At 35.4% G+C, this 27,967-nt stretch overlaps 1 protein-coding gene across 1 annotated transcript in view; it reads right to left on the reverse strand.

The window, feature by feature from the left end:
- Nucleotides 1–27,967, reverse strand: part of CNTN5 (contactin 5) — a 473,778-nt gene that overhangs the window by 331,536 nt on the left and 114,275 nt on the right. Inside the window, exon 6 of the mRNA XM_063094835.1 lies at nucleotides 26,642–26,845. Within this exon, the coding sequence (XP_062950905.1) occupies nucleotides 26,642–26,845 (204 nt within the window). The remainder of the gene's footprint in view (nucleotides 1–26,641; nucleotides 26,846–27,967) is intronic.

A 27,967-nucleotide genomic window follows, 5' to 3' on the forward strand; every position in this document is an offset into this window, starting at 1 on the left:
CTGTAAGCTTAGTGATGAAGAGTTTTTGAAGGTAGGGCTATAAACTATATTTGAATAGTTTCTCTGGGTGATTTTGTGTACATTAAGGAAATTCAGAGTTGCTCCTTCCTTGACTCTAATTTTTATCATGCTACTTGTCATTTTTAGGATTAGAGTGTATTATAGTATAGCAGACTAACATGCCTGAAAAAATGGCATACAGAGCCTCTACAAACATAAGGTGTTCATGGGTGACGTGCCTTAACATTAGGGCAAGTTATATTCATCTGTAGATATTGGTAATCCCAGCAGAGCTGGGGGTTTTTCTTGATTAGCTGGGGGTCCTATTCTGATTGGCCAGTGTCCATTCAACTGCAGTTGTTACACATTTCAAATGACACGTCTGTCTGATACTTGTAGTAATACTCATTTCTAAAGTCAGGAACATGCAGTAAACTTTAAGAATTTGGCTGAGATAGTGAGTTGGAAAGATTTGGCTAATCTTTTTCTTATGTCCAAACAATGGGTATTAGCATTTTTGTCTTCAACACCTTTGCCAACCACACTTGACATCTATTTCTTGTCCTCCAGGAATAGCAGCTATCTTCTCAGCTCTTCTTTTGGGAAATGCTTCTTTCACCTTCTCTATGTGAGTTGCATAGGAACCCCTACCTACAAGTTCTGCCTTCTTGGTTGCAGTTATTAACTTGTTGTGGGCATCTTACCCAAGCTTGGCCAATTAGATTACCCTATTGCCCTGTTCACAGTGTTCAATTCACGTATGGGCAACTGAGGTTGGGATTTTTCAACTAGGGGCTAGGGAGTCTAACTCTCAGCTCTTCCATGGTGGCAAATAAGAGCCTGCACATGTGAAAGCCACTGGAACTTCCATTATGTAAAAGGAAGTAATCATCCATTGAAGAGAATCAAGCCAATTTAGATAGAATTAAGTCGATATGCATACAGAAGACATGGAAAAAGAGAGTATTGGTAGCATGTGAGTTCTACCTGGGTTTAGTTTCTTGCCTTTCTCTTAGTTAAATACAATAAATTTACTATTTTGGTTATTTCAAGTTGGGTTTGTCAGTTGCAACTGAAGAGTTCTGACTGATATGTCAGTCATTGTGCCCAGCATAACCAGTGGTGACCCAATGTCAGGTTCTGTCTCATAACCTATCTGGATTATATCATATTTAAGACACTAGACTAGGCAAAGGACAAGATAGGGTGGTGGTGGGCTGAGTCAAGACAAAGCAATATATTAGATTTGTTCTATTTTTAAGTATTGTCTATTTTAATAGAGAATGTAAATTCTAACAGAGGATAGAAAACATAAGCTATATAAATATCATAAAAAGAGAGGATACATCAAATTAGAAAGATAGAGATAAAGTGACATAAGAGATGAGAGATGACATTACCTACTGAGAAAGAAAATAGGGGAACTGCTTTAACTGGATCGTGGCAGTGGGATTGGAGTTAAAAGATGTGATGGTGGAAGTTTAGAGACTCAGGTAAAAGGGACAGTGCTAGTAAAGGCATGGAAGTCAAATACGATCTGGGGATTTTATCAGAAATTCAGTTCTATTGCATTGAGGATAAAGGAGTAGTGAGAGAGAAATTTCTACTATAAGTTGTGGCTAGATGATAAATAATATCTAGTGGCATTGTATTTTATTACTCTTCTATTAATATGCCTTGTGATAAATTGCATGAGTGCTCATTTGAAAAGATAGTTTCAATGATCAATAGGTATCTGATTTTATTTAGAGATGGTGCCTGGAGTTAATATTGTAGCTATTGTTTTTTATCAGTGATTTCATATTGATAAATTGAACACACAATAAGTATAATGAAGATATACACATGATAAGCCTCACAGTGAAGGCACTATTAACTGTAGTATAGATTGCATGTTTCATGGCTTGCACGTTAAAGTGTATTGAAATTAATAAAATATTTTGAGAATTTTCTTTTGTTTCATTAGAAATATATGTGATATCGGAGTCCTCCCTACATTATTTTTATTTTATAGTTCTTGATTTTCATAGATGTTTCACTTATAATTATTTGTGTTACTGTCTTGAAGAGTGTGAATACAAATACATAGTTATTATGCTGTGTAAGCCTCTGGTAAGAAAATGAAAGGCTAAATAAATTAATAGCAAATAACAATAATAACGATAAAAATGTGAGAAGGAAGAAAGGAAATGACTAAATAGTGCACATCATGTGTAAAGATATTGTGCTATGCATGAGACCTGCCATTGTACTCATGCTTTTGGGACATATTGACCAACTTGTCATTCACAGATAAACAATGCATTTCTGAACTGCAGCTCTGGCTCTATTGAAACACGGAGACAAACACAGAACTTTTCTGGATCCAAGTTTCCTCATATATAATGAGAGTGTTAACGTTCGTGTGCACTTAGAAATCTAGTGATATGTTAGGGAATATATACTGTATATCACTATGTCTCTCTTTACCTACTGTATTCAAAAGTTATAATCTTTGGAAATTTTAATCACTTAGAAAAGCATCCAGATGTCTTCCTTTTTTCAATTCCCTAATCAGCCTTCGATAAGCAAGTTTCCCAGACCTGGATAGATAGACATGATACTGTTTTCTTTCCGCAAAAAATGTATATTACTCTGAATCAGTTTCTTGAGGTGAGTCATTGCTATGTAAATAAAAAGAATGAAGGATCTCTTGACAAGAGGAAATAAATGTCTTCTGTTATCATCAAATAAATGCACCCTTATGAGTATTATTTATATAGGGAGGTTGAGAAACTAGAGAGTTTTATCATTAGGAGAAAATGTTTTTTTAACACTATTATAAATATTCTAAAAATCAGAGAAGCCAATAGATTTATTTTCCCTTCCCAAGCATCAAGAATAAATTGATCAAGGGGCTGCCTTGCAAAGTAATTGCTTTCCTCTGATTACTGAATTTTAAGCCTTACTTTCTTCTGTTCTTGCCACTGTGATTTAGGGAAATATACCCATCCCTCTCCACTATCATCTCAGGGCTCATTCTATGTGCATCAATCACTTAGAAAAAGATCTTACAGTGAGACCTAAAGGAAGCAACTACATATTTTTTTCCCAAACATAAGCTCTCTGTGGCATTAAAATAATCTTCTAGATAGAGCAAACTTTGAAAATTTGATAACAGAGGCTTGAATATTCACTTTGAGAAGTTTGTTGAAAGTTTTCCATTTTTAAGAAAAGGAGATATGTTTGCTATTTTCATAAATTTCTATGCACAAAATTATAGAAACTTTTTGTAAATATAGCCAAGAAACAAAAATATAAATGCTCTATAAAAAGTCCATTATTTAAAAATTTTTGAGTGTTTTTCTCGTTTGTGTTTTATTTAAGATTTCTTTGACATTGTGAAGTGAGAGAGAGAGAGAGAGAGAGAGTGTGTGTGTGTGGTGTGTGTGTGTGTGTGTGTGTGTGTGTGTGTGTGTCTATCTGTTTATGTGTTTAGGAATTGGAGCCTTTTTGAATATGAAAACAAATAAGAACATTTTGAAACTGGCAAAAAATTTTGATACCTTGACTTTTACAAGCTGCCCTAAAACCTATGTGAGTATAATTCAGATCAACAGATCAGGTATTGAATAAATTAGCGTCCTCATTTTGACAGCCAAAGGCCCTTCTTTGAGAGCTAATTTGGGCCCAGTAGTAATGAGAGAATGACATTCTGACTTGAAAGAAAATTAAATCAAAATAAAAATATAATGTTTGCAAATGACATATTAATACTTAATTCAATAATTAAATACTTTGAAAAATAATTCTGTGGGAGTCTTCCACTCTAATTAGAGTTGGTTCTTTACAGTTGTGATTTAACTAGAAAATGTGATTTCTACACTATTCATTCAAACATTTATGTCTTCCAGAATATTTTTTTCCATTAAAAAGAGAAAGGAAAATACTTCATAAATAGAGTGAACTTTACTAAATGTATTGGACAAATTAATTATAAACTGCCATATCCACTGTCCTTTCTACAAGAAAGTGAAAGGGGGCAGTGAGATACTAATAACATAAAGATGACCGAAGGCAAGCCTGAGTTATGAGGAAATGGTTTTTACACACACAGACGCCCATCCGAAAGGTAGGGAGGACATATTTAGAAGTGGGCAGTAAGGTTAAGACAATTGGAGAGTAGAAAAACTGTATGTAATAGCTGAGTCACACTATAGGGAAAGAAGCAAAGGAACGGTCATAAACTCCTGTGGCTGACAGTCCTTGAACTATTTGGATTCAATTACCTTCCAGGCTTAGTTTCCATAAACTCATGCCATATTAGAGACCTTAATCTTGGATTTTTTAGTGTCTCGTTTCTCTCATCTTGTCATGTTATTTCTTGGAAATAAAAGTCACTTAGTTAGGTTCACTTGAGTAAGCTTTTGTCCCATGCAACTATTGAGAACACTCTCGCACTGCTTTTTATTTCTAATTTTTTATCATTCTTCAGAAGGATTCTTCCCTCCGCAAAGGTATCTTGCTCATCGCTGTCTACCGATCCATACAGTAATCACCAACAAATCAAAACACTTAAGATATCCTGCAGGAATTAGTTCTGCCAGCTCAGATGATTAGCTGCCTGGTTGCTTAACTCTGGGAGAAAATGTGACAAATGATTTGTTTGAACTATTGTTAAAAGTTTATTTTTACACTTTAATCTGCACAGATTGCTTTCTCACTGCAGTTTTGTTATTGAGAATGCCAGCATTCCTGCTGTTACGATTCACATTTGAGATACTAAACATACCAGGCTCTGATTTTGCTCTGTAAACAACTCACCACGTATTTTATTTTATAAACTGTACTGATTTCAAAGGCCCTATGTATGATAGAGTTCAAAGGCAGTATGTTTCCAGAGGGGGAATGTCAATTATCATAGCCCATCACACAGCTTTATGTGCATTAAAGGCTCTAGATGTAAAGAGGGAGGAAATAAACATTGATTGAACACCTGCTATATGCCTGGCGCTTTGTGAAATGTATGCAAGTAAATTGTCATTTTTATCTTACACAACACAGTAAGGTAGATATGATTATTCCTACTTTAAATAAGAGAAAACTGGGTATTATAGAGGTTAAATAACTCCCTCAACATCACTGAACTATTAAATGACAGGCGAGAAGTTCAAACCTAGGGTTACATCAATTCTGAAGCCACTTCCCCTCACTATTTTATGTTCCCCACCCCCAGGAAAAGTTCCTGTAGTTGGCAAAACAGAATTCATTTAGTCATTCTCAATTTTGTAGACAATTTAGTTATACATCAAATTTTACTTTTCCAGAAAAGTCTTTCCAGACCCTCTACCCATCTTCTCCTCTCCCACTAGGTTAAAAAATATATATTTGTATGTATGTATATATATTTTCATAGCACTCTGTATTTCTCTCTCTTTTTTTTTGATGAGCTAATCACAATTATAATTGGTTGTTCCATCTGATCACACATCTATTCCTTTGTCCAATATCTGCCTTTGCTTCTAATCTATAAACTCAACCAGGACACCAACCACATCATTGTATTCTCTTGGCATCTTCAGACAGTGCCTGATACAAAGCCAATGCTCAAGAATATGCAATGACTGAATTAATGAATCTACTTGTTATCAACCATGTGAAAGATGTGTGATAGGTGACATAGGAACTGAGAACATTTTATTTTTATGTATTTTAATGTTTATGTTTTTTTTATTTTGAGGAAAACAAAGTAATTTTCTAATCTGGAAAGATAAACATCTGTATTCTGTTTTAAATTATTGGGATATGGTCATATAATAATAAAACATTTTGTGAATGAATGCTTGAACTGATAATGCCTTACCACTTCACCATAATCAGTCAATTGTCAAGTTCTGTCAATTTGGTTTCTATTACATCTTTCCCATCCATATCTTTACTTTGATTCTGATTTTCATTAATTTAGATTCCCTTTCATTCAGTCCATTAGCTTAGGCAATGTGAAGACCTTTGGTGACCTTTGCAAGAGTGGTGGTTATTAAAGCCTCTTAAGATAGGTATAAGAAAAAAGCTAGAAAAAAAATTACATTAAAAAAATAAGAAAAAATAACTAAATAGGATTATTTGGACGGAATAGAGGCTGTAAGCAGAGAGCGGTTTACTTGAAATTGAGATTTTGTTGAAGGTAGCGTGATTGGTAATGGCAAGATTCAGCCTCTTGCCACAGGAATAGTAAGCTAAGGTGGGGCCGAGTACAAGTTCACAGGAAGCAAAGAGTTCAAGAAACTGAGAGGCCAGGACATTGGATGGATCACTGCTGTAAATATGGGTGTCACCAAGACATTGACAGAATGACACATTTAGTAAATGAGAAACACTGAACCAGGAGGATGAGGGACTATTATAACAAGAATAATTCCAACAGCTGAAAAAAGCATTGCCTAGATCCTTTCTTTTTGTTCATTAACGCTTACATTTCTCGGTCTTCCGCTCAAAGACTTTAATGGTCTAGTAATGAATTATCTTTTCAGCTTTATTTCTCACTCTTCTCCTTTATGCATCCAATGTTCCATGTAACAGAAATGCTTGCTATTTTCCAAATATGCTTTACCTTTAACTGATTATGGGCCTTCACACATGCTGTTGGTCCTTGTCTAAAAATACCTTAACATGTTCCCATGCACACTAAAAAGTTCAATATGTCAGTGAGCTTCACTTCAAATTGTAACTCACAAAAAAGAAACAGTATAAAAAAGAGCTCCCTCCCATTAAAAACCAAAAACAACAAAACATAAACCTTCTGACCTGTAATTCCCCCAACAAGAAATCTTGTCCCCCTACTGCTGGATTACAATGATGTTTTATTTCTTATGATACCAATCATGTTTTGCCTTGTATTATAGTTATTCATGTACAGCTATTCAAATTATCTTATGAATCAAATCCATTAGCATGAAATTTAAACCTTCGCATCTAGCCCATTTCTACTCCTAATTCTCCTTTAGTCTTGCTTGCTTTCTGATGTGTTCATAACTTATCCTTTGAACCCCCAGGCCATTAGAAGCAAACTCTTTATTTTGTACAGCAATTTTCTTAACTCTTCACCATACCTGCTTATCAAAAAGAAATCTGGCTTTTCCATATCATATCCATTTGGACTTCATTAGTCAATAGAAGAGTAGAACTGTGGCACAGTGTCAATTATTTCTTTCCCCAAAAGATTTTTCAAGACTACAGACCAACACTTCAAACTGTTCTTCTCTCCTTCCTATGACTTCTAAAGTTATTGTGCAGAAAGCAAGTAAGCAACAAAGAATTACAAACAAAAATAGCAACAAAACTTTTTTACTTTAACTCCTTACCTAAAGGACTCTGTTTGCTCAATAACGTTTTAAAACAAAATCTGAATCCCTTAGCATTGCATTCAAAGCCTTTCACAGTTGAATCTTATCTCTCTTGCCAGTCTTAACACTTAGTGGATCTTCTCACCACAAATCTCACACTGCAGCCACACAGTACTTTTCTGCACTCCCTAAACCACCATTCAGCTTTCAAAATTATACTCAAATTTCATCTTACAACCTTTAAAAGAACTAATTTTACTCTATTCTTTGTTTTCACAGTACACAGTTGGTTATTTTAGTGTTTATCTCGTGTATTTTAATGATGTTTACAAGTCTATCTCTTTCATTGCATTTTGGTTTCTATCAGTGAGGAAATAAAGCTTATTCTTCGTTGCATCTGCAGTGCCTGAACATAGATTAGCTTCTGTCTGGCTATGTGTCACTCTAGGCCCTCCTGGATTCCATGTCCCATAGGCTTCTTACATTGAATAGTTGCTTTCATTTTTCTATTAAAATTTTGATCTACTATCTTTCATTTGTTCTGATAAACATTTTCTTTACTTCTTGTTTGAAGTTTGAGAGAGTTTCAGAGGCAAATCAAGGGATTTCATAATACTTTTTATAGTATTTCTTGTACATGTTGCTTCCTTTTCTCTCCATAGACATAATTCTAATTCAAATCTTCACTACCTTCACCTTGTACTTGGCCTCCTGGCTCTGCTGTCTTTTTCTTCCAATCCATTCTATACTATGAGTCCACATTAATCTTTCTAAAGTAGTATTTTTATCATTCATATCATTCATTTTCTTTCCTTAAAAAAAATAGTGATTCCCTTTGCCTTACTGGTGAAATTCACTATCTTTATTTTGGCATATAAAGCCCTAAACCTCTGCTCCAAAGCTAACTCTACAACCTTAGTTTTCACTTGACCATCATAAGCTTTCTGCTGTGTTCAGATTATCTCCTAAATGACACTTTTTCATTAATTTGTTATATTGAAGGTATCAACCTATATATATCCATTCAAATGTTCACCATTAAAAAGGCTAGATAAAATCCCTTTTCCTCACAAATACCTTCTATAAGCACAGTATCTCACAGTGATGGATTCATCCTATAAACTCCTACAGCATTTACTATTAGCATGTTTCATCTATACTTAATTCTGTTTTGTTTAATATTTTGAAATTGCACATCTTGTTTCTCTAATGTGATAAGTTGTTGGTGACTAGAGCCAGATCTTACAATTACTTTTGGCTCATACAGGCTCTGATTATGATAAATTCTGTACAAATAGATAGTCCTAGTCTGCTACAAGCCAAGTGATAAGGACTAATTTTTCAGCATCAGTTATACATATAGCATAGAATGATGATGAACACTCAAATACACTAAAGAATTTATTATTATTCTGGACTAGGAAGACATCACAAACTTTGTAGAATTTTCCTTAAACCCTCATGGGATCTTTCTGATTTTAATACCTTTGGGAAGTGTGACGGTTAATTTAGATGTCAGTTTGATTGGTTTGAGGAACACCTCAAAACCTGGTAAAGCATTGTTTTTGGATGTGTCTATGAAGGTGTTTCCAGAAAAGATTAGTGTGTGAATCTGAGTGGATTAGGTGGGAAAGGTTCCCCCTCAATGTGGGCAGGCACCATCCAAATGGCAAAGGAGAGAACAAAAACAGAGGAAATGCGAATGTGTCTATCTTTCTCCTGGAGATGGGTTATACTCTTCCTCTACTGTCCTTGGACATCAGAACTCCAGGCTCCCCAGTCTTGGGACTCTGGGATTTATACCAGCAGCTCCTAGGTTCTTGGGTCTTTGGCCTCAAGCTAAGAATTACATCAACCATTTCCCTGGAACTGAGGCTTTCAGTATTGGATTAAACCATGCTACTGTCATCCCAGAGTCTCCAGCTTACAGACAGTTTGTCATGGAACTTCTCAGCCTCCATAATTGTGCAAGCCAATTCCCCTAATAAATCCCCTCTCATATATTTATATACATATTCTGTTAGTTCTGTCTCTCTGGAGAACCTTGACTAATACAGGGAGACTTTGGAATTTACCAGTATTTGGTTCTATATAGATGTTTCTTGTGTATATGACAAAAAATAAATAATAAATAAATAATACTTTAAAAAGACCCATTATTATATTGCATGCAGTTGTTTATTCCTTAATCATTAAGAATATTTACCTTAGGTATTTGAGACTGATAAAATGGAGTCTGAAGCCTGTTCATGAAGGTGAGTAAGTCACAATATATTTGAGTTTTCACCAGTCTTCCCTTCCACAAAGGAATCTCTTTTTGTCTTGGCGATATATAGTAATAGGACTAAATTAATTAGTTTCCTTATTCTTCTTTGTTGAACTTGTTATCCATTATTAACCCACAATGAAGGACAAAAAGAATTTGACCATCAAATAAATATAATTATTGAATATAGCTACTCATATTAAAAAGTAACAGCAACTAGGAACTGGTATGTAATAGACTCTAAAATATATTTTTTTCTTTCCTTTGAAAAAGGAGTGAGTCAGCAGAGTATTCATAATGGAAAGGGGATTCTCTTATACAAATTGTCATAGTTCTGTCTGGGTATGAATAAATACTTTCAGAAGACTACCTGAAGCAGGACTGTACCCATAATAACTGTTTACTGCAAATACACTGGTTACACAAGTATTGAATTTCTAACTCTGAAAAGTCTTTAGAAATCTGTTTGTTTGCTTGTTTAAGTCATACATTACCCTATCCCAGCTCCACAGATATGCGTGTTTCATGGGCTTAAATAGGCTTAGTGAAATCAAGCTTTAGGGAAATAAGCAATTTAATGATAAATTCAAATATAATCTGTAAAGTCTTGTTTCTTACTTCTAATTGTATTATAATTTTTTATATATCTGGCACTTAGATGTATGAATTATATTTTATAGGTCATAACCCACTTTCCTCTTATTTTTGTCACTTTTCTAAATATTTCTAAAGTTGCAGAGATAAATTAAAACCTAAGATGACAATTAGAAGTCTAGTATGACATTTCAGGTCATACACTTATCACTGTTACATCAGTAATGACAATATAATAATATAAGCAGAACTCAATCCTTACATGGGGTTTACTATGTACCAGTACACTTCTAAGTCCCTTATATATAACAACTCTCATCCTCATAACTCTTTGAATTGGTTTGAATATTATCCTCATTTTATCTCTGAAAAAAAATGACTCAGAAAAGTTAGTCATCCAAAGTCACATGGTTATTAAATGCTAGAGCCAGGAGTTGAAATCAGGAAGTTCATGCCGTTCTCCACAAAACTAAATAACTGAATTCTTTTCCATGGGTTCTGCAGTAAATCAGTGCTTTGGAGTCAAAGACATTTTCCACAAAAAACTATAAAAAATGGTTTGGTTGCTATTTAACCCACAAAATACTCCCTAGTTCATAGCAAGTGATTTATAGTAATAACATAGTTATTTTGCATCTGTTCATAGGAGCAAGGGTCCTTATCCCTCCTCCCTATATATGCATCTTTCATAGATGCAGAGCAAGCTTCAGACAAAAATGTGAAAGATGAAGGTGGTTTTTTTTTTTCTTTTGGCATGTTTTACTTCTTTTTATTTAGCTTTCTACTCTAGTGCCTTTTTATATGTTTTTCGCTGACTGGAATGCCAGCCCAGAATTAGGGAAATTGACAAACTCTTTTTCTTTTTTCAGCACTACACGCAAATGTCAACTCCTCTGTGCACATGCTCCTGATGGCCCTGTGCAGTTAGATGTCTGTCCTCTTTGCATCCCAATATATGACACCTCTTCATTTCATTTTTCACCCGTTGTGTTGTGACCAGGACCATCACCTCATCTTTCTTCCCTACAAGACCATGAGCTCTTAGAGGGTCAAAGGACATTTCATTCTTGAATCCCCAGCACCAAGAAACAAAACAAACAAAAAAAAAGACCTGCACCAGATTCTTTCCGTTTATAATTAATCTAATTTTTTCATCAATTTCAAAGACAGATATAGTCACTGTTACATGAATCAAGACACCAAGGTTTAGAGAGAGTGAGTCACATAGTTAAAATGAGGCAGAACACAGATTTTAACCCAATTAAGTCTGCCTCAAAAGCTCTGTGGCCTGACCCTGTTGATACATATGAATAATACATTTTTCAAATGATGCTAAATTCCTTCCTATGATCGTCTTCAAAATTCTACCCTACCTCTCTTTCTGTATAACCTAAACTCCTTTTCTCTCTGGGAAGCTGTCCCAGTAAGATTTCAAAATCCATAACATATAATAAAACCAATATACACTAAAGTGAAAATTACTGATCTTTAATTTTCTCTGTAGAATCTTACTTTTAAAAACATAATGCCTATTCACCTAAATGACTATTTAATTGGTACAATTTTAGCCTGGGTGGTGCATTACGTCATGGAGAGGGAGAGGTTTTAAGCAGTGGGTTTGCTGTAATTGGCCAAAAGTGCCTGATAGTTCATTTCTGAGCTTAGAGCCTTTAAAGTGTTCCTACTTTTTTTTCTTTTTTCCAACTTTGTTTTCTTCCTTTACCTCTGAATTTCAAATTCTCTAAAAGCTTTTTGAGGATATGTCTTTCATTTAAAGAAAGGCAAAATTAGAAGGGCCTGTGGCAGTGGCTGACTTGTGGTAGGGCAGCTATTTACACATATGAATCATTTATAAGTCACTCATCTGTAAGACTTATACTACATGTATTTGATCATTATGAACTTAGGATGATAGCAAAATATTTATGTTGGCTTTCTTTTATTTATTAAACCAGCAAATGATGGAAATATTCTTTTGGATTCTGGATTCAGCACATTCTTCATTTTCTTCTTTTTTTTGTAACTAAATTTGTTAACGGTCTGACATTTTAGAATAAAAACTACATTTAAAGAAAAAAGCATGCTGTAATATTATGTAGACCCTACTAATTATTAAGAAAATTAGGCTCTGTATTCTCTTGGCAGATATTTTGACAGATAATTAACACACTATGTAGCAGGCAACCTTACATTCTCTATAGATGAATTCTGTCATTCCCAAAGACGAGCATAACCCCGATTTTACTTATGTGCATTATTCCTTACAGTCTGTCTAATTTCATAAATTTGATGGGTTCTTTCTTTCTTGGTGAATTTAGAAGAACATCTTTAGTGACATTTATTCCAACAAAATTAAGAAGAAGCAAATATTGATCGCTTCTGTGAGGATTATCTCCAACCATACCCTTTAAATTAGATTCTAGATAACACTGATGAAATTAATCCAAGACTCCAATGTGGCATTGATATAAGGGAAGCAGGATGATATGGTGGAAAAAACAATCACTGTGAGTTAGAGCTGTAGTTCCAACTATTTCCTTGGGCAAGTTTCTTAACTGCTAGGAACTAAGCAATAAAGTATGCTGGTTAGGAGTGTACTCTTTGGAGTCAGACAATCTTGGATAAGAGAAACTGCTACTTAAGTTGAAGGTTGTTTAACTATAAAGGAAAGATAAGCTCAAATTATCATTTTGTTGTGATGACTGAATGCAAGAATTTATGAAGTGCTTTCAGCACAGTGACTGGTGCATAAGAAGAACATTAATCACTATCAAGCCTTCCACATACACAGCTGCTATCTCTGCCACAATACTGAAAGACAAGGGTTATAAAATAGTAAGATGAATCACTGAGTTTTATAATATTTTGAATAATGACAAGATCATATTGTTATAAGTGAATTACCTCCCTGTATGTCTGCTTTGAAGAACACAACACTGATTTGGATATATGAGGTTCAGTACATCTGTTTTAAAAAAATCAGTTGGTTATTTGAAAATAAATTTGAAAAATATCTCATTGGGGTGAACTGTGGAAGAAACACTTCTAAATACTACAGATTACTTTCCAGAAGAAGTAGTTTTAGAACCCTTGATATCCTGGGTGTGATTTTTAATACTGGATAATAAAAGTGATCACAAAATAGCAAATTCAATATCCTTGAAGGATATGGGAACCTTAAAATATCCACCACAAGTTACTCAGTTTTAGACAAATTAACTAAGGCAGAATGTGAGAATTAGTTCAGAGGGAAAAATCGGGAGGAAATAATTTAAAATGGTTCACAGGGAGACTGATGATTATTTTTAAGTACCCTATTGGATGTTCACAGAAAACTCAGGTAAATCATATTAAGAACAGCAGAGCAAGGCAAGATAAGAAAAACGGGCAAGCATAGGAAAATAGCATATTATTAATAATAGAAAGGTCTAAATACAGTGAAGAGAACAACTGTTATCTACGGCAACTCAATTATGAGGGCACCTTTCCAAAAAAAGCATATTAATCTAAATTTTAATAAGCACCATTAAGATGCTTCAAAACTATGAATTAAACACATTTAAAAATATTTCAAAAGAACTGAACAATTGCAGAAATACTGTGACCACTTGACAAACACTATATAGTCACAGTTACTCATTGAGATAAAATAAAATGTCAGACGTTCTCTACCCTGACTGAACAAAGAAATTTCCAGTGATGCTTGTCAAAAATACCTTTATTCTTCACTTTAGAACAACTGAATCAGAATACCTAAGGAAAAGACCCAGGAATCTATATTTTTAGTGAGATCCTCCCCAACATGATTCCATTACAGCCTTTTACCCACCTTCTGCTTGAAAACCCTATCTAGTATAAAGAACAGACTTAGAACTGTGAAGAGGAATACACCACCAACAACAAACTTAAGTAATGATTAGTTCAATGCCTCCTAATTGTACTGAATATATCAAATATCTGCAGAGTACTATGGAAAAGGCAGATTCCTGACCTGTACAGGGTGAAGACATGTTGTGTGCAGATCTTAAAATGCCTCTTTCTTCCAATCCTCCTTCAATCCTGTCTCCAAAGGAATACCACAATCAGAACGGCCCTGCTACGTGAGTCCAGATGGTGCATTTGAAGACTCGGGTTTTCCTGAGACCACCCAGGGAAAGAGTAAGTCTAGGACTTTATTCTTTTCAGGAACTTCCTGAAGGACTCTGTCTATATAGACTGGAAAACACTCTTAAGGTCACTGTAGAGCCTGTTAGCTGAGTGTGGTTCTGTGAGGGCCTGAATAACTCCCTGGACCTGGGAGAGACAGTGCTCTGGCACCTTGGAAAAAGAGATCATTGAAGTTTATTTCTAGAAATTTCAGTTGAAAGAGGGCTGCTGCCCCCTGGGGAGATACTCCCTGTATCGTCACAAAGAAATGTTTCTTGATGATTTGTTCACCTTACAACATTCTGGAGTGAAAAATGCTGATTCCTAGGACTGCACCAGAAATTCTGATTGGGCAGATATTGGGTATAGCTCGATATGTCCATTTTTAACAAGCACTGAAAATTTTTCTGATGCAAATGTTTGAGGATCATACTATTAAATCCTGGCCTTCTCAATGTAATTTATGTAGTCTTCCAAAAGTTATTGAGAAGTTTTATTATTAAATGTTATTTTAAATCAATCAACAGTGAACTGACATAATGCGGAGAAATAATGTTTTGTCATGGCCAGTGAAATATCTCAGATATGGGAAGCCACATATTGGCAAAATGGAATAGTCTTCTTTGGTTGAGTTGGGGTTAGCACTTGTAGCTTATTTTGTAAAGTCTCTTAATATAAAAGGGATTAATACAACCTCCAGATTTTCAGATGATACTGAGCTCTACTGGGTAGTGAGTGAAACATCAAGCTGGTAGATATAATTTGCATAAAGATATCATAAGACTGTGTGGGTGGTATTATGAAAGTGGCAGATGAATTTCAATATGGACAAACATAAGAAAATCCTTTTAGAATAAAATGTAAACTATACTTACTCTATGGTAGATTTTATTCCTGTCTATTGTAACTAACCATCTGTGTGACCTTACATAAATCATTCAAATACTTGCAGACAGGACTAGAAATTAAGAAGATATCTCAAGAAGAGAGAACGGGAACAAAAGGAATGGAATCAGACAATTCTGGAGCAGATTTGGAATGAAGCCTGATTGAAGGCAAGTGTTGGAATATAAAACTACTCCTACTAATGCTCCTGCCCAACCATCTCCTTCATCTATTGAAATCTGAATTCTACATAGAGAAATTTGAATTTACACAGTAAACAACAGTAAAAACAAAAACTATAGAAATAGCAATAGTCTAAGAAAGTAGTTTCTAATTGCAGCAACCCACATGCACACCAGTGAAATGCTGTGGGAATTGTATCAGAAATACTGTGTTAATAGCTGGGCTTTACTAAAGCTTGCTATGTAACAGGCACTCTTCTAAGTGCTTTGCATGTATTCATGTATTTAACCTCACAATAACCCTATGAGACAAGTATTGATGTTATCCACATGTTCAGATAAATAAATTGAGGCAGGGTAAGTTTCTTGTCCAAGATCAAGTAGGTGGTTAATCAAATCCAAGATAAACTGGTCACAAACCAAATTAGTCAAAATATACTCTAGTTTTAATCTTTGAAATGATGCCACTCTCATAAACTTGCTTTCTGTAAGCTTTTTTAATTGGTGGTAAAGGAGGTGGTGTTACAACTAGCTCCCTGGTTTTATACCTGTGGCCTCTCTTTGTGCTACAGCCCATAGAATACGATAATGCTTTTGAAAGTGCATTTTAGGTAGGAATATTTTTCACCTGTGATGAACTGTAGAAACAAGAAGTTGAAAGCCACTGACCTAGGTGAGAGGTAAAAGAGTCTTATAATTAGAAGTGGAAAGAAGGAAATGAATGACAATGACATTGCAGATGTAGAATTTATAGGGCTTGCAGAACCTACGTCATGTGTGATTAGGAAATTAGGAGAACTCTAATTGACCCGGAAATATTTATGTTGGATTTCTAGGAGAAAAGTAATGCCGCTAACTGCACAGGTATTAGCTGGGAGTTAGTTTGTGAGAAGGTTCTAAATTGGAAACAGAGACATAGAAGTACCCACTAAGGAAAACATTCAAAAATATAGATGGGGCTCAGGAGTATAGTCCTGAAAGAACACCTGCATTTAATAGGCTAAACCTCCTTAAATCCTTTTAGGAATAAAGCCAAGTATAAAGCAGCTACACAATGGGTGGATAGACACACAGACAAGTTGGTAAATGGAATGATTGAGATAGGGGGTAGATTGAGAGGAGACAGTGAAAGTTACAAATGAAACTGTCTGAGACAGCATACTGCCAGGCAAGTCAAGAAAAGAAAATATTTGACTGCAAAGCGGTCACGGATGATGAAGGCTGTGAAAATGCTGAAATATTTGATTAACAGACACTTGACTAATTCTGAGAAAACAATCTGAGTAGTGTGGTGAGGCTCAATGCCAGATTGGAGATTACTAAATGGGAGGAGGTGTAGCAGCAGAGACAGTGAGTGTTGAGTCATTTCTCAAGACTTCTGAAAACAAAAAGAAGTCAGATTAACATAACAGAATGTACATTTACCACCGCTGCAAAAAAACAACTCAAAGTTCACATACTTTTCTTATATTATGAATGATGGATTCACTATTACAATGCTAGTTATCAAAAGTTTATGCTCTTTGGGAATTTATTTCCTGAATTACAATGACAGGTTTTCATGTGGAAAACCAGGAAAAAGCCTAAATTAGATACATATTTAGCAAATTTACCTTATGGTTGGTGAGCAATTATTAAATAATTCTTCAAAGTTTCTAAGACATAGTAAGAGAGTTAATAAAATGATGCACATTGTTTTTCTTGATAAAAATCCTTATCTCCATAAATAGAAGTTCAAATTGTTTTTGTAAGTCTGTGTGAGGAGAAATTGAATTGTTGGAATGAATGATTGTCAAGGACATCTGAGAAAATGAAGCATTTGTTCCATTCAGAAATCATCCAAAGATTTGTTGATGTTTTTTATTTAATTTGTTTCATATCAGGATTATAAGCTTTCCAAAGAGACGCATACATAGCAAAGTAAATAAAAGATTAATAAAAGTCAAATAAGTATCTTTATTCCTGCAGAATCTAACATAAAGCCTTAATATTATTCACTTCCTTTACATAGATAAATGTACCCAAGTAGAAGTGTTCTTGTCACAAGCTTTCCAAATCCTCTGGGAACTATCCATAAATTGAGAATTCTGAGCGAAGATCAGAAGAAGAAAAAGTCTCCTGGGCTTAACGTAAGACATTTGATACTCAAGGAGCAGCACTTAGAGGAGAGAATGAAAAAATTAAGAACATCCAAAGTTATTCCAATTGCTTTATTCCTTTGTGATGAACAGTCTGATCAGGAAATAAGAATGACTTTGCAGCATCTAACCGTTGAGTGCTAAACCATATCTCAGAGATCTAAGAGGGCAACATGAGGCCCATTGTGTCTGTGCTTATTCTGGGGCAGAGCACACAGAGGATTCACAGCGCCTAAATCAAGGTGGCCGCCTTCACTCTGGAGGCTCTCAAGGAGAATCCATTGCTTTGCATTCTCCAGCTTCTAAATCTGCAACCTCTGCATTTCTTCGCTTGTGTCCCTTCCGCCATGTTCAAAGCGCATCACTTCAATCTCTGCTTCTGTCATAGTCATCACATCATCTTTTCATCTACAGTCAAATCTCCTTCCACCTCTCTCTTAAGGATACTTGTGACTACATTTAGGGCTGACCCAGATATTCTAGGGTAACGGCGTCATTTCAGGATCTTTAACTTAATCACATCTGCAAAGTCCCTGAACCATATAAGCCAATGTTTACAGTTTCCAGGAATAAGGACCTGGACATCTTGAGGGCCATTATTCAGCCTACCACAGTCTTCAGGTGCATGCCATTTTTATATTTTTCCATCGTTCTCAGGACTGGCATTATTAAGTAGTAAATTAATGGGGTTGATTCATGGATTGTTTAATTAGGTAATTCTGTGCATAATTTCCTGTTGACACAATTCTTGCCTTAAAAACAAATATGTTATCTACACATACATTCTCTGCTGATTACTTTGCTTATGGTTCATTCATTAAACAATACAAAACAAACAAACAAACAAACAAAACCCACTCAGACTTCCTGCCACCAAAGGTAGCAGATTACCGATACCTGTAATCTTTTCTACTGTTTTCCCTACTGTGACAACTGATAAATCCTCTAAGGAAGGCCGATCTTTCTACTTGCTGTCTGAATCAATTCCCACTCACTTTCTCGAGTTACTACTTCAATTATTCTTCTACTGAGCTATCTAACTCCAGAGATGAAAAAGGGCCTACTCCTGTATTTTTTTCTTTTCTTTTCTTTTCGAAAAATTATCCTTCTGTACCTCTATGAAACCTTTATAACCCCAGGGAAGGGGGCTTGGAGAATGTTGTCTTAGGAAGCATTACTCAATAATGCTTCTGGAGTTAGGTTTCATTTTGATTTTAGTGCAATGACCTGGGACATAGGCCTCATCAAGACACCGAGTGAGGACAGGAAGATCCTAGGGTGCCCAGTTAGCGAAAAAACCTGTCAGTATTTAGGGTTATATCCTCCCTCATACTACATTGTAAATTACACAAGGACAGTTATTATGTTTGTTTTGCCCTCCATTATATCCCCTGTATGTAACTAAATATCTGACACATAGTAGGTGTGTAATATACTCTTGTGAATACATGGGAATGATTTTCCACAGCATCAGCAGAGGAAAATCTGATCATGTTGCTCATGCACTTCAAATCTTCCAAAGCCTCACCATCACTTTGGTAACAAGGTCAATACAGCCCTTCATGGGATGACCCCTGCTTCCTCACATCCCCCTCATATAGCCTCATTGTTTGTGTTTTAGTTGTACTGAACTGAAGTGCAATTATGTCATGGTCTTTCTATTCTCCACTTGTATTTGATGGATACTCAAGTGCCCTCTCTTGATTTATTCACCTAATATTAAATTACTTTCAAAACTCAACTCAGATATCACCTCGTACAGGAAGCATTCCTTGATGTATCACCTGTGTTAGATGTTTCTATTAGGGGTTACCACAGCAACATATACCTATATATCTATCATAGCACTATATCATACTAATTTATCTTTCTCACTAGTGCCTGAGCTCCTCAAAAGTCTCACATATGTATTTGTATGTATGTCACAGAACCAATGAAAGCAACATATTCAATGAATGAATAGATAAATGATAGAAAGTCTTAATTTATTAAAAAATCAAGTCTTCAATATTAAGGTGTTGGAATTTACATAAGTATTAAATAGAGTTCCTTTCTTCAGGCCAGTGTTCTTGGACTGCGAAAATTAACTACACTGATGATCACCTATGCTTCAGATACCTCTTCTGTGACAGTTCAAATTATCATGGCCTGGAGTTTTACTCCCACAACTGCTACCGCAGTTAGGTCTGCCCTTACCATGTGATACCCTGTGTCACCACGGGACGCTGCAGGGAGTTATCACCAAGAAGAAAGCCCTCACCAGGTCTGCCCGCTGAACGTTGGACTTCTTAGCTTCCCAAACTGTAAGAAGTAAACTTTATTTCTGTATAAATTACCCAGTATCAGGTGTTCTGTGATAAGCAACAGAAAACTGACTAATACAGCCAGCTCCCTGCCCTAATGTCAAAGCAGAACCTGACCATCACACACCCCATTCAGCCACGCTTCCCTTACACACTTCAGAAGGGAACCAGTTCTATAGGTACACCGTCAGGGAAAACCACACCGACTTCCAAATTTCTCAGACTCAGTATTTATATACAATTCTGAGTTAAAAGTTACTGTTAAAAATTACTGAGCTTATAGAGTGGTTACAGAATGCATACCAAGATATTGTGTGAAAAATTGGAAACTTTTAAAATTACTTCAAGAAAGACATAGATTAGGCTTGAATCATTTCTAGTTCAAGAACTTTCCAATCACTATTTGGTCTCTCTTCAGAAAAATGTCATTGAAAAGTATGTTCATAAGAAGGACACAGTTCTGAATGTTTTCCCAAGTAGTTGGCACATGTTAAGCACTTGTTCTGAAAATAAAAATTTATGGCACCATGGTCAGCTGAAATTCCTGCTGACTTTTACAAACCTTTCAGTGCAGAAATAGGCATTATAATGGATATTTCTGCAAACTTGGTAAACACCTCTTCAGAGGTTTGAATATAAAAATTACATTTAATCTACTGTGACCATAGAGTTAGCTATAAAAATAACTTTAAAAACATTGTGTTTTTCCACTTCTCTTGAAAACATGTAGACCTCCTAGAGGATATATGCACAGGTAAATTTTTTCCTTTCAAGTAAAAGTAAAACTTTACACAATAAACTGTATTGTAGAATGCATTATCTTAGCTTGGGTTCCTCTAAAGCAAAGTTTGAAACAAAATTTTCTTGTAGGTGGTTTATTTGAAATTCGTCCCCAGAAAGCAGGAGTAAGGGATGGAGTGGGATTGAGAGGTGAAACAGAGAAAACTGAGGTTGCATTATGGTGATGACCACTTCTACAGGCAGCAGGAGCTTGATCCCACAGGACTAGAAATGCACTCAGAATGGTCACCTTGGAGGAATATCATTAGGTGTCCATCTCCCATTGCCTGAGGGTGACTCACAGGCAGTTAACTCCCCTGCACTTTCAGGTTGCCCTCAAGTTGCAACTTCATGAAACTGGTTGCACCTGCTTTGTTAATGTGCTCACTTACTCTTCTTGTAAAGCCATCAGTTCATACCCATGATAACACATTAATGCATTAATCCATTACTGGATTAATGCACTCACAAGAGTAGGGCCCTCATGATTCAATCACCTCCCAAAGGCCCCACCTTTCAACACTGCCACATTGGGTATCAATCTTCCATGTTAGCTTTAGAGGGGACAACCATTCAACCCATATCACTTGCTGCCAGGCTGTGGGCACCAAATGTCAGAATAAGAAGTTTTGTCACCACCATCCACATTAAAAACTTTAGTTTTCCAGGGAAAGTTTATTCATATGATGATGAGACAAGCCCTTTGGTCTTTCTGCATGTAAAGACAGAGAAAGGAAGGAATTCCAACATTTTACTGCCACAGTTGTTCAGGATACACATATAACTTCAATCCCCCTTTGTTCAGTCCCATTTCTTACATCCACACTGAGTACCAACTTTTATTTCAGAGCTTCTTCAGGCATCCAGTGGGCACATGATCTTCAACCCCTTCTTTAGATTCCTTAAACCTTATCCTAGGTTTTAGTTTTCTTCACTTCCTTAATCCTTTAACTCACATCCTTCCTTATTCTTTCAGAAATATATCAAAATGTCTCATTTGTTATTGATGCTCTTCCTCTCCTTCAGCATTCTCGCTGGTCATATAAACTTCTTTTTGTAGGATCTCAGAAGGGGACAGGCAACAAATATGTGCTCCCAGTCCACCCCCTCGAGCTACACGCCCACTTCTTGTTGAAATACTCATTCCCCTTGGCTTCCTCGACACTGCACTCTTCTGTGCTTCCTGTTATCTCTCTGTCTTCTCATTATCTTTTGTGGGATTTTTATTGTTTACAATGCAATGTAATTTGCATTATTCCTGGCTTGGTCTCAAGATCACTTTTCTTCTCATATCATACCTTTCCATGTGCTTTCTTAGCCACATCAATGGTTCCATTACCATGTACATTGTGAGGACACATGTTTATATCTGAACACTGTTATTCAAACTACCAGCTGCTTTTGTACAGCAGAGTTTTAAGAGACACTGCATCCAAAATGTATCACAATCTTACTAACATTATTAGCCTTATTTTCCTTTATGTTATACTTAATTTAAAGTTCTCCTTATGAAAAACACATCCACTGTAGCATACGTAACTAGAAAATGGCTTAAAACCTGGAACAATATTATGCTGAATAATTATTCATAATAATTTGTAAGTATCTATTGTTTTGAAATTTTTTAGGATTAGTCTACAGGAAAGTATAGAAGATGTGGTTGTATTTGTGGAAAAGAATGTCACAATAAAAACCGAAGACAAAAGAAAGACATAAAAGTGGTTTAGGAAAGGTAAAGAAAAAAGTAGGAACAAAATAGGCTAATTTCATGAAATAGAAAGTTAAGAATTATTTTTAGGAGTATTGAGAGCAGCAGAGATTTATCCATTATGAAAGTTAAAAAGGTAAGTAATAGAAAACTATTAAAATATAAAAATATAAAATAAAGGATAGAAGAAGCATATTCTTTTTTTTTTTTTTAAAGTTTTATTTTGTCGATATACATTGTGGCTGATTATTGCTCCCCATCACCAAAACCTCCCTCCCTTCTCCCTCCTCCCCTCCCCCCCAACAATGTCCTTTCTGTTTGCTTGTTGTATCAACTTCAAGTAGTTGTGGTTGTTATATCTTCTTCGCCCCCCCCCGGTTTTTTTTTTTTTGTGTGTGTGTGTGTGTGTGTGAATTTATATATTAATTTTTAGCTCCCACCAATAAGTGAGAACATGTGATATTTCTCTTTCTGTGCCTGACTTGTTTCACTTAATATAATTCTCTCGAGGTCCATCCATGTTGTTGCAAATGGCAGTATTTCATTCATTTTTATAGCTGAGTAGTATTCCATTGTGTAGATGTACCACATTTTCCATATCCACTCATCTGATGATGGACATTTGGGCTGAAGAAGCATATTCATACTCATTATATGAAGGAGTAAACAGTTATTGTTTAAACTTGACTAACTAAGAAAAACAGATATTTGCTAGCATTATATGAAAACCTTGTGTGAAAAAATTGAGTTAAAAGGTCAGCTCTAGAGAGTGGGATTTAATGGCAGGGAGGGGTAAGTAGGTTTTTTTATGTTTGCTTTTCTGTGTCACTGTATTTATTCAATATAGATGTGTTTGATACAGACATCTTTGATAAATAGTAAACATTAATAGACAAATAACCACCAAGAAAACAATAGCCTTAGGTAATTTTAAAAGAGATGAATTTTCTAACTTCTCTGTTAAAAAATAAGACTGTCACTGAATGATGTAATCAAAATTTAGCAGATGTTTCCCACCTGTTCTTTTCTAAGTTAAATGTTAACCTTAAAATAACAGTTTTGTTTTACTTCTTTCTATTTGCTTTATTGAGCCTTATATTTAGTACTTCTCAAGTAGAAATTTGTTGAAAATATAGATTTTTTAAAAGAAAAAGTGCCAACAGTGTCTACTGCTGCAGTTAATTCAATAATATTATTACTAAAAAGTATTTACTAGTTTAGTGACATATCATTGGTTATATAAGAAACAATGACCAATAGTGCAATGTTCTGAAAAGGCTAGAGGGAATGAAAATCGACAGTCAAGGATGGAGGGATTGGATGTAATAGAAGGAGGAACAGTATCGTATCTCTACTGAAATAGGATGGGAAAGAATAGTGTAGATGGAGATGTAGTTAGATTTAAATTTTGTTACTAGGAAGATGAAGTTGATAACTTATAGGGTTTTTTTGAAGTGGTGGTGGTGGGGCAAGCCAGTTTAAGGAAAGCAGAGGAGCTTCCAAAAACTTTTGAGAGAAGAGCAGATTAAGCCATCTACAGAAACTGTAGGATTGAGTGGCAACGCTGAAAGCCCATTTGAAGTTGGTGATCATGGACCCATGGTGGTTCTAAATTTTTCAAGCAGTTCTCTGATTCTCAAGGCAGTCAAAGAGTAAGAGCATCACTGAGTTCATTGGGGTTGGGGTTTGCAAAGCAAGAATAGAAGACAGAGGAACAAGGGAATTTAAGTATCAACAAAAGATTATTCTTGAAATGTATGACCATGGAGGGTAGAAGGTAAAGTTAAATGATACATCTGGGCTATGAAATAAAAGTGCGAGAGACTGTTGCACATGGGTACTGAACTCTTAACTTACTAGTGAAGGTGATATCGGTTTTTGGATTCTGACTTTCACATGTGCTAATAATCACTTCTGATGATCAGTGCAATGTGGAAGAAGAGCTCTGTTGTGTGAAAAGAAGTTGGAAGAGCCTCCTCAACCTCAGGCACTACCTAAATGTAAGGTATTATTAATAAATGTGTAGCATAATGGGACTAATTATTGGTAAGCCAGCAAAATGTTACACTTCAGATAAGGATGCTTTAAATTCTTAAGGAATCAATAACGAAATTCTCAGAAATTTTGTGGATATAGAGACTCAGTTCAATTCCAGGTTTTAATTAGATAAATTTTTAAAACACATATTTTTTCCTTTTTTATTTTAACCTATAAGCATTTGTATTAGTCCTTTTTGTGTTGCTATAACAAAATACATGGAACTGGTTAATTTATAAAAAACCAAAATTTACTGCTTACAGTTTCTGAGGCTGAGAAGTCCAAAGTCGATCTGGTGGTGGCAACAGAGACCCAGAAGTCTCACCTTGCAAGATGGTGGAAGCAGAGAGAGAAGAGAGAGAGAAAGACAGACTCTCCTCTCTTTTATAGCCCTCAGAACCATGTCCCTGACCACCATTTTTAATCCATTCACTACTGCATGGTCCTACAATCCAATCCTCTCTTCAAGGTTCCACTCACCAATTATGATAATAGGATCTCCCACCCTCTTAACAGTCACAGTGGGGGCCAAGTACCTAATACATAAAACTGGGGGGGCACAACTCAAGCTTCAGGGAGTTTTGGTGGGACATAATTCAATCCACTACAATATTCTTCCATAATGCTGAAGTTGGCATAATATATACATACTCGTTCTACAGTGATGGAATACACATGGTGACTCTTTAAATCTCTTTTTCTAGCCTAGCCCTCTCTTATGTGTATGTGTATCAGGAATATATATCTGAATGTCAAGAGCATACTTACACATGCATTTCCCATGGACACTTCATCTCATCATATCCAAAACTGAATTTCTCATGCTCACCAACCCTTCTATTCCTTCACCTGTCTCATCTTTCCTGGTGAAGAGAATCATCATCTGTTCCATATACTATGCTAAAGCCTTGAAATTGTATTACATGCTAAAGCCTTGAAATTGTATTACATGCTAACTTCCTCCTACTTTAAAGCTCCATATTTAATTATCAAATCCTGGTTATTCTACCTTCTTAATATCCTCGTCATGTTTCCTGCTTTCCAATGCTACTGTCACTGCTTTTGTGCAGCACTTTATCACCTCTTGGCTGGTTAGTTTTAATCCTCTCAATTGGTCTCTCACTCTTCATTCTTATTTCCCACCTATTCCTTCATCCCATTACTTAACTGTGTGGCCTTCGGCAGGACCCTTCATTTCTTTAATACTGGCTTCCTCATCCCTAAAATGGATACTGCATTTGTGCTCTCTACCGGGTAAAGTTATTACTATTATATATAGTGTGCATGTGTGTGTGTGTGTGTGTGTGTGTGTATACTAAATATAAAATATAAATACTATGTATGTATAGCTTAGTATACATACAAAATATATATAGCATAGTATATATACATACACTTTATAATTTGTAAAATCTCATATATAAAACTATGAAGTCTATGAGAATCTAAGCAGTAAGCAAAGGTCTTGTAATATCACTCTTGGCATACATTCCAGCAGCAAATATTCTAAAAAATAAGCATATAAATGCACAGTGTTGAAATAGACTATTTTTTAAAACTTCAATCAATCAGGATTCTCATGCTTGCTTCTTAATAATGCCTTTGTAAAGTTTTTTTTTATTGCATGGCAGAGCAAGCTTCATATCATATATCAACAGTAATATAGTGCTTGACTTCTTTATGCAATACTTAACTGTAAATGTCTATAAATCCAAATGAGGTGTTTAAATTTGAAGATACCTTAGATAGATGGCAATACCTTTAATTATAGAATCATCACTCCTGCCTGAATTGCACTTAAAAGTTAAAGTTCCAACTGCTCCTATTATTGGAAAAGTACTAATAACAATTATAACTATACCATGAAGTATTAAAAGCTGAATATTCAATTTAAAGGCAGCTAAAATAAAAATGTAATGAAAAGTGAACCCATAAAAAGCATGCAATTCATACACATATGCTATATAGAGGCACTAAAGAGCAAGGAAAAGAACTGTGGAGTCTTTATTATGGTTCTTCTTTTCATATTCTCGCTCCCTTACTGGCATTAGAGTAGTAGTATAGTGAATATTTCTCATCCATGGATCATCATTTTCCTATGTCAAAATTTATTCTAAGGCACGCATAATCTCAGACTAAAAAATGTAGACTTTCTAAATATGGCAAATGCCTTATTTTATTTTATTTGCACTAGTTTCAAGTGCTTAGACAAACACTAATACATCTTTATTTTTCACATTTGAGATGGCTGACCATTTTAATCTGGGCCAGGCAACTTACCATCATCACGTAGCGTGAGAGGTGTCGGAGGACTAAGTACTCGAGCATTCGTCACTGTATTTTTCACCAGACAAATATAGCTCCCGACATCTGATGTTTGTACTTTGGAAATATAAAGGTTGCCTGTCTCCTGGGAAATGAACCGCCGGCTGTCTTCAGCCACAAAGGAAGGGAACTCGTTAAATACCCAACTATAGATGATCTCTGAAAATACACAAAATTTGGTTGTTGAAAGACAGATCAGATTATTTTACTAACAAAGCTCAAAAAATAAAATCTTCATGACACATTAGATATATTGCAAGGTCATACATATTTGATCCAAATATCTATATACTGTAAATTAGCCTCTTATATGCAAAGAACTGTTGTTCTTAATGACTACAGGAAGATCTGAAATATTTCTTAGGAATGCTTGGCATTTATCCATTCATTCATTCTTTCAATTCCAATTGCATTTCAGTTCAAAATACAATGAACAGGTATTAGATACTCAGCACTATAATAATGCTTAAAATAGAAAAGATAAAAGAGACAATTTCCCATTCTCAAAGATCAGTTTAATGGGGAAGACTTACCTAAACCTATGAAACAATGCGGGATAAAGGGATACTTTAATGTAAAGAAGGAAAGGGAGAGGGAGGCTAAAGCCATCATATTGATCAGTGAAGACTTCCTGAGTTAGAACACACCTAAGCCACATTCATTTACTCACTGATTCAGCAAATATTGGTTGAAGATCACTATAGGCCAGGCATGATTCCAGGTGAAAAAAAGAAAAGCCTGTGCTCTTATGGAGCTTCCATTACAGTGGGAAGACACCAAGAATACACAAATAAATACATGTCAGGTAGAGGTAAGCGCTATGAAGAAAACAAAAGCCTTTTAAGGGAGCTAGCGAGTGACAAGGCTGAGCAGCACACATGAAAATATATTTTGAAAACTCTTTCTGACTGCTGGGTAGAGAAGCAATAGAGTGAAGATAAAGCAGAGCCTGGGAGGAGGAGAAACAGGAGGGATGAAATCCACTAGGAGGCTATTTTCAGAATAGCCATAAAAGATATAAATGGTTTGCACTAGAATGGCAGTGATAGTGACATTAGCAGGGACGTGGTAAGAAGCAGTAGGTTTGTAAAAATGTGGTGGAAGAGTTAACAGACATTGCTGATGAATTATGAAGTGTGAGAAGAAAATTCAAAGATTAAGGTTTTGGGCCAAAGCAACTAAACAACTAGAAAAGTATATTTGCCTTTAATGAAATAGAAAGACTACAGAAAGAGCAGGTCTCTGAAGATGTAGGTGAAGTGATACCAGGAGTTTAATGAT

This window comes from Cynocephalus volans, chromosome 4 (assembly GCF_027409185.1).
Source record: "Cynocephalus volans isolate mCynVol1 chromosome 4, mCynVol1.pri, whole genome shotgun sequence".
NCBI lineage: Eukaryota > Metazoa > Chordata > Mammalia > Dermoptera > Cynocephalidae > Cynocephalus > Cynocephalus volans.